Below are 7,591 nucleotides of genomic sequence, written 5' to 3'. Positions count from 1 at the left end.
CGAATATGACGTTACGTTGTTTCATAAAATTAAGAAACCGTAGGTAATTTAGTAAATAAATGTTTATGATACATCGTATTAGCATAAACGCAAACGATAATAAAATATATGCATAATATTAAATTGTTTTGACTATTTTTGTTTAACGTTATTAATAGATATTTGGTATTAAACTAGTTCGTAAATACATCGGCGAAATTTTGGCATATGCCGCCACGGAAAGGGGTCTTCTGCCAATTTTTCAGCGGACAGAAAATAAAACAAAGTCTATTTAGTTTTTTCAACAGTGTACTAAGACATACAGCGTTATTATTGTAGCGTTCATAAAATTAAAAACATCTTTCTTTTGCGTCTCGCTGAAATAAACAAACTGAAAAACGTGCGAGCATCAACAAATACAGATTTAAATTTCAGTGTCTTCAAAAACTCTCGTCAGAGCTAAACCTCATCTGTGATTTAAACGTGATTAAAAGTTAATTTGTGTGTTACCGATAGTTAATAAAAATGACCCATACAATGAAAACAGGTAACTATTTTAGTAATTAGAATCACAGTAAATAGTTGATGAATGATTTAATTTAATTTGTATCTCAGCAAAAATTAATGAACGAAAAAACGTAAAATTAAGATTTTATACTTAAAAATTCTTGAAGATCAACTACAATTAGTACAACAGAAAAACTGAGTAATTTTTGTCTTACAAATTTGAATTATATGTAGTAGGTACCTCCTGCTGCTACTTATTTATAAATATATAAACAATTTTTTTAAGCCCGATTCACACTATCTGTCACGGTCCGGTCACAGTCAAGTAAAATACTGCAGCATATATTTCGTATGGCAATATTCATACTGTAAGAAACAGTCAAGTGATGGTTCAATCAGTCAATTTTATCGATCAAGTCACGGTCCAGTTATAAATCTCTATGCATATTATCGATCGAGTCACCATTTAATAGTAGATACCGAACTTTATAGCACATCTATCCATAGCCGATTCATGCAATCAGTCAAGTCACAGTCCAGTCTCGGTCAGGTCAAAAAAAAAAGTTCGAAAGAAATACCACTATTAATTGACTAACTGGTCCATGACTTGGATCGATAATACGAATCGAGCTTTACGGCATACTTATCCATACTTGTACCGTGACTTAACCGATTGTATGAATGGGGCTTTATAGGTATGCTATAATGCTGGGTTCACATTATCGGGTTTTACAGTTACGCTATTAAGTTCAGCTCATATTATCGACCAAGCCACGGTTCAGTCACGGCGAAAGGAAATAAAGTTGAAGAGGAATACCGCCGTTAGTTGACTGACTGGGCCGTGTTTTGATTGAGCATTATAGCGTACTTAACTATACTTGGACCGTGGCTTGGCCGATTGTATGAATCGGGCTTAATAGGTATGCTATAATGCTCGGTTCATATTATTGGGCTTTATATTTGTGCTATTAAGCCCAACTCATGGTATCGACCAAGTCACGGCGGAATTGACATAAACTTGAAGAGGAATACCGCAGTTAATTGACTGACTGGACCGTGACTTGATCGATTGTATGAATCGGGCTTTATAGACATGCTGTAAAGCTCTATTTATATTATTGGGCTTTAGTTATGCTATTAAGCTTAACTCATATTATCAACCAAGTCACGGCGGAATTGAGATAAAGTCGAAGAAGAATACCACAATGTTAATTAAGTGACTGGACCGTGACTTAATCGATAATAAGAATCGAGCTTTATAGCATATCTGTCCATACTTAAACCGTGACTTGACCGATTTTATGAATCGAGCTTTGTAGGTACCTATGCTATACAGAGACAATGTTGAAGAGGAATACCGCGGTTAATTGACTGACTGACTGAACCGTGACATAAATACTGTCATGTAAAACTATTCTTGACTGTATTCGCACCGTGCCTTCGCCGTGATTTGACCGATAGTATGAATCAGCCTTTAGTACGTATGCTCTATTACTTTACAGCATCTTAGTTTTGAGCCAAGTAATATATGATGCCGCCGACACCGACGTGAGCAAATCGCCAAAAAATTTTGTTTTTGAGACATCGAAAACCTGCATAAGATACAACGCACTAGCCACTTGACTAGCAAGTTACTTCATTAAATTTGCATATTATTAAGATTTAACCATCTGCTACAAGGTGATATAATAAAAGATTATGTTGCGATTACGTATACACTTTTTGTAATGTAAATCTATAATAAGTACGTGTATAGCTATGAAAATCCACGTTTATGCTGATAACAGTTATTATGATATGTAGCAATCGACTATTATTAATAAATAGCAAATAAATTCATGGCATAGTAGCTAGAAAAATATTGCGCAATTGTGTAATGGGTTAATTTTTATATTGCTTTTCAGCACGGGCGACGTGCTCTTCTGTCATGCTTAGGAGAAATGCGTTCCTTGCGTCGTTATCGGTAGTACTGTTTGGAGCAGGATTTACACTCCTTTTCCTATGGCAAAAAATACTCGACATGATCCTAAGTTCCCAGCTGGTTCTGGGACCTGACAGTCAATTGTACGGTCTCTGGCATAAAACCCCGGTACCTTTGGACCTCGATTTGTACCTCTGGAATTGGACGAATCCAGAAGATATCTATAACAGTAGCGCAAAGTTCCGATTCCAACAGGTCGGGCCTTACAGGTATAAGGAGACTAAGGAGAAAGTGAACATTACATGGCATAATGAAAATGGTACGGTCAGTTTTCGTCATTTGAAGAGATTCTATTTCGATGAAGAAGGAAGTGCTGGGAGATTGGACGACAATATAACTTCTATAAATCCAATCGCGATCGTAAGTGTGGCGTTTTATAAAGAACAACAATCCTTGGTTGACATTTAGACAAAATGCTGATCGAGAGGAAATTATTACACATTAAACATTATTATACTTAATTCATCACACATCATTATTAGTTAGATATCCTTACTTGAATATGCCTAGAGACAGTATACGAAAGCTTAGATCAGTAGGCATGTAGGAAGTCCGATAAGTCAGGATGGAAGGAGCAGTAGAGATATAAAACTAAGGATAACGCAGGGTATAGTTGCCTAAACAATTAAATTAAACTGAACAAAAATCACCATCATCATAAGGTCGTCAGTCCTAAGACTGGTTGAACACGCACCTCCACTGTTTCGAATCCTAAGCTAATCTTCCCATTTCTCTAAAACTGGAACAACCCACATCCTTAACTATTTGCGAACAGTAATCTAATCTAGGCTTACCTCTACCCCTCCTAACTCCCATTTCTGCCTACAATATGTCTCTGACTAAACCTTCATGCCTGAGAAGGTGTCCTACCTCTAACCTATCTCGCCTATTTCTTATTGACTTCCATAGAGTCCTCTGTTCTCCTACTCTTTCTAATACCTCTTCATTTTCAAACTTCTCTATGCACGGTATCCTCATCATTCTCCTGTAACACCACATTTCGAACGCTTCTAACCTTTACTTTTCCGTGGCTCCCACCGTTTATGTTTCACACCCGTACAGCGCCGCGCTCCAAACAACAATTTTTTTAACAATTTTTTCCCAATTTCTAAATTAACCGTTCGCGAGCATAGAAGTGACTTCTTTTTATTGAAGGCGACTCGACCCTGCGCTATCCTCTGCTTTCTATCCCTACTACTCCTTTCGTCCTGACTTACCTGACTTCCTAGATACCTAAAATCGGCCACTTCTTCCTATCTTTCGTCTCCTATCTTTACATTCACTCTTTCCCTACTTTTCCTTCCCTTGTATACCAGTATTTTTATTTTACTTTTATTTATTTTCATTCAATGCTGTATTGTCAATACCGAACAAAAATAACTGCAAAAAATCGGAAACTACAAGGAAAATGTCTATTCATGATTTACGCACACTATTGATGTTTTTTGAACAATTTCGTCGCATTTCTGCCAGTAAAATGATGGTAGAATAATAAATGTGAAGTGTAAACACTTAATATTAACCATTTGCACGTGTTTTTAATTACATGTACATTGTTCAATGGTTCTTCACGCATTCTAAATCCATGTTTGTGTCAATAAAAAGAACGCTTGGATAGGCTCATGAATTATTCTTGAGAATAATAATATGGTTATGACTGGAGTATTTTATAGCACCTAGGACTAAGATTTTTACTTTTCTTCCGACTCACAAAGCAAAAGTATTAGACAGACCAATTTAAACATTACAAAGTAGAGATCAGGAATTTTGGAACGATGTTCCTTATCGTACAATAAAGAGCTAGATAACAGAAACCAACGTTGCCAGATGAATTTCATTTTTTTTTCCTAATTTTTTTACCGAAATTTTCTTAAATTAACTAAAGATACTACGCTCCTATCAATAAAAAGTTACGTTAAATAATTAGATAATAAAAATATACCATCATCATAAAGTCAACAGTCCTGAATCTTCGCAATTAAAACTAGAACATCACACATCCTTAACGCTTTGTGAAGAGTAATTTAATTTAGGACCTTTACTTCTCTTAGCTCCTGTTTCTGCAACTAATATATTTCTAAATAACCTATCTCGCCTATTTCTTATCGAATTCTATATTCTATAGCGCCCTCTGTTCTTCTACTCTTTCTAATACCTCTTCATTTCTAACTGTCTCTATCCACGGTATCCTCACCATTCGCCTATAATACCACATTTCGAACGCTTCTAATCTTTTCTTTTCTACCGCGCCCACCGTCCATGTTTCGCATCCGTACAGAGCCATGCCATATCTTTAACACTAATTTACTAATGTATAGGTACCTAATAAACAATAGCATAATATAAAAGCATCGGGTAAATGTCTAGACGATGGGGGTGGGTGGGATCGAAAGAGGAGGTCTCCCCCACCACTGTACCATAAAAAGTTCGTGGCGGTCTCACCCCCATAAAAAGTTATGGGGGTTANTGCATTGAAGCGCGCTCACGACTTAAGCGATCCCCACTACGAACTCGACTACGTGGCCGAGTAGAGGGGGGACATCCGTTGCATGATTTCGTTACATAGCAACTCGCATGAAACGAATATACCCTACCGTGCGTAAAGAAGTTTCACTTCAAAAATCTATTAAAATACCTTCATGAAACTTTATCTCTTCTCTTTCGTAATAACAATCCTAACACCTTCGTCTGACTTTCTTATTTTCTAGAGTGTTACCCATCAAGCAAAGTACTGGGGATTTGTTGCAAAGCGGGGACTCTCCATGGTACTCAATAATGCAGTTTCGGAGTTACATGTTACCAAAAAAGCGAGTGAAATTCTTTTCGACGGATACGAAGACTTTTTCCTAAATGTCGCTCAAAGCATGCCTTTCTTGGCAGGGTCTAGTATGCCTCCGTTTAAAAAATTTGCATGGTTTTACGAGGTAAGAATTTTTCTTCATTCTGATACATACATATATCTAATCAAATATTAATTATTTTGAAAAATAATTTTAGTAAGTAATACAGAAACTGCATTTCTTTTTAATATTAGCGCAACTTTCAAACTAACAGTAAAAATAATATTGTGAACCAAATTTTTTTTTATAATAACTGCAGTAGTAGATCGAAATTAGAAAAAATTTAACGACTTGGTGTTGAGGTGTAGAAATAATAATTTTCTAGTGGTGACTATTACGTAACTATTTACAAATTCAATTTTTACAACACGATTAAATCATTACTTTTTAGTAACGTGATGGTACATTTATTTTATCCTTAAACTCACCTTGAGCGAGCGCACTTATGAATTCCAATACCACCTGAAATTTATACCGTTTTTTTCTTCTTTACACCTAACAATCACCGATAGTTAATTGTAAAAAAAAAACTAAAATTTACTGTGCAATTCACTACAAAAAAGATCTAATTTATTATTGATTAAGTACAGCATGTACTCGATGATATTTTTTAATGTTTCAAAGCGATTATTTTTATGTTTTCGATAGAGAAATGGTTCATCATCGTTCGAAGGGATATTTAATATGGAAACTGGTGTGGGAAACACCATAGGGAAGTTACAAAGATGGAATTATTGGACAAGAACGCCTTATTTTCCCGGAGAATGTGGAAACGTTGATGGTTCTGCGGGAGAACTGTTCCCGCCCAAACAAAAACGGGACGGCATACGATTTTTTTCTACAGATTTATGCAGAAACGTAAAGCTGGATTACGAACAGGATATTAACGTTCAAGGAGTTACTGTTTACAAATATTCTGCGGGCAGAAGTATGCTTGATAACGGTAAGGAATATTAAATCCAATGAGATAAAATCAAGTCGAGAAAACATCGTATAAATGTTATTGTCTAAAGTCAAGAAAAAATTTTAATAAGTTTTCTATAATTCACGTTTATGGGTATATATGTATCCAAAATTCTTTAAAAGGACATTATTGTAATCAACACGTGCCACAACTGTTTTTTTTACCACGGTGATTATTTTATTACACAGCGGCTTATTCAGATGGAGGAAATTTTGTTGTGGGGCAAAAAAATTACTGTGGTCAATAAAATATCTTGCCCCTTTTTGTTTAATTACGATTTTAATATAAGGTTGTCTCAGAATGAACCGAATTCATTTTTATTTATTAATTTCTTCTTATTGTTGACTTTTAATAGTTATATAAGAACGAAAAGAAAATGGTGAAGTCAATTTGTAATCATTTCATATGAGAAGACGTACAGATAATCTTCAAATACTTTAAAATACAAAATACCACGTTATTTAAGCTTAATTAAGACTGAAAGATAATTTAGATATTTTACGTTGTTTTTACCTTTTTTCGAAATTGCTTTTCAGGAACATATTACCCTGAAAACAGTTGTTTTTGTAACGGAGAATGCGTTCCCTATGGCATAATGAACATTTCATCCTGCCGATATGGAAGTCCCGCGTTTGTTTCTTTACCCCACTTTTATGGAGCCGATCCTGTAGTGTTAGAAAAAATTGAAGGTGTAAAGCCTCAACAAGACAAACACGAATTTTTTATAGCTTTAGAACCGGTAAGTTTAATTAGCCTTTACGTATTTTTTGAAATATATTGAACCAGAAAAGTATGTACCCGACGTTCAAAAACGTTGCCTCAATATCTTATTTTTTTTTCTCAATGAAAAACGATTTCAATTGTGGAAAATAACTAAGTTTTAGTTATCTAATTACTATATTTATAACAAATATTCCGTATTCATTGTTTCTGTTAAGTATGATTACATTAATCTTAAGTAAAAACAAAATCACAATATATGTATTGGTAAACGTCTAGATGATGGCGGGATGGGGGGTGAGTGGGATCGAAAGAGGAGGTCTCCCCCACCACTGTATCATAAAAAGTTCGTGGCGGTCTCACCCCCATAGAAAGTTATGAGGGTTGAAAGTTGATTATTTTGACAATTTTCATACACTATAATTCAAATAAAATTCAATAAAAAAATATTTTCAGACGGGTGGAGGTGGGGGATCGAAAGAGGGTGGTCACTTGAACAAAACCCGACAATCTAACCTAACCTAACCTAACCTACCCCATTGGTAAAGATATTTAAATAATGTTTTATATAACTTTCTCAATATTTTTATGTATTTTTCA

General features: G+C 35.0%; 2 protein-coding genes across 6 annotated transcripts in view; one reads left to right on the top strand and one right to left on the bottom strand.

Moving 5' to 3' along the window:
• The window catches only part of LOC108734196 (tenascin-R), a 190,977-nt gene that overhangs the window by 149,513 nt on the left and 33,873 nt on the right, over window positions 1-7,591 (bottom strand). The window lies entirely within an intron of this gene.
• Window positions 1-7,591, top strand: part of LOC108734191 (protein peste) — a 23,883-nt gene that overhangs the window by 14,672 nt on the left and 1,620 nt on the right. For 3 of the 4 annotated variants that reach the window (XM_025978634.1, XM_025978636.1, XM_025978637.1), the window contains exons 2-5: window positions 2,391-2,827; window positions 5,176-5,391; window positions 5,956-6,250; window positions 6,808-7,010. In XM_025978634.1, coding sequence (XP_025834419.1) covers window positions 2,391-2,827; window positions 5,176-5,391; window positions 5,956-6,250; window positions 6,808-7,010 — 1,151 coding nt within the window. Of the gene's footprint in view, window positions 1-274; window positions 527-2,390; window positions 2,828-5,175; window positions 5,392-5,955; window positions 6,251-6,807; window positions 7,011-7,591 lie in introns of those variants that run through there. The other variant, XM_025978635.1, reaches the window with a different exon arrangement.

This window comes from Agrilus planipennis, unplaced genomic scaffold, assembly GCF_000699045.2.
Source record: "Agrilus planipennis isolate EAB-ADULT unplaced genomic scaffold, Apla_2.0 scaffold7, whole genome shotgun sequence".
NCBI classification, from domain to species: Eukaryota; Metazoa; Arthropoda; class Insecta; order Coleoptera; family Buprestidae; genus Agrilus; species Agrilus planipennis.
Note: the sequence above shows the minus strand (reverse complement) of the source record. Positions and strands in the feature narration are given on the sequence as shown.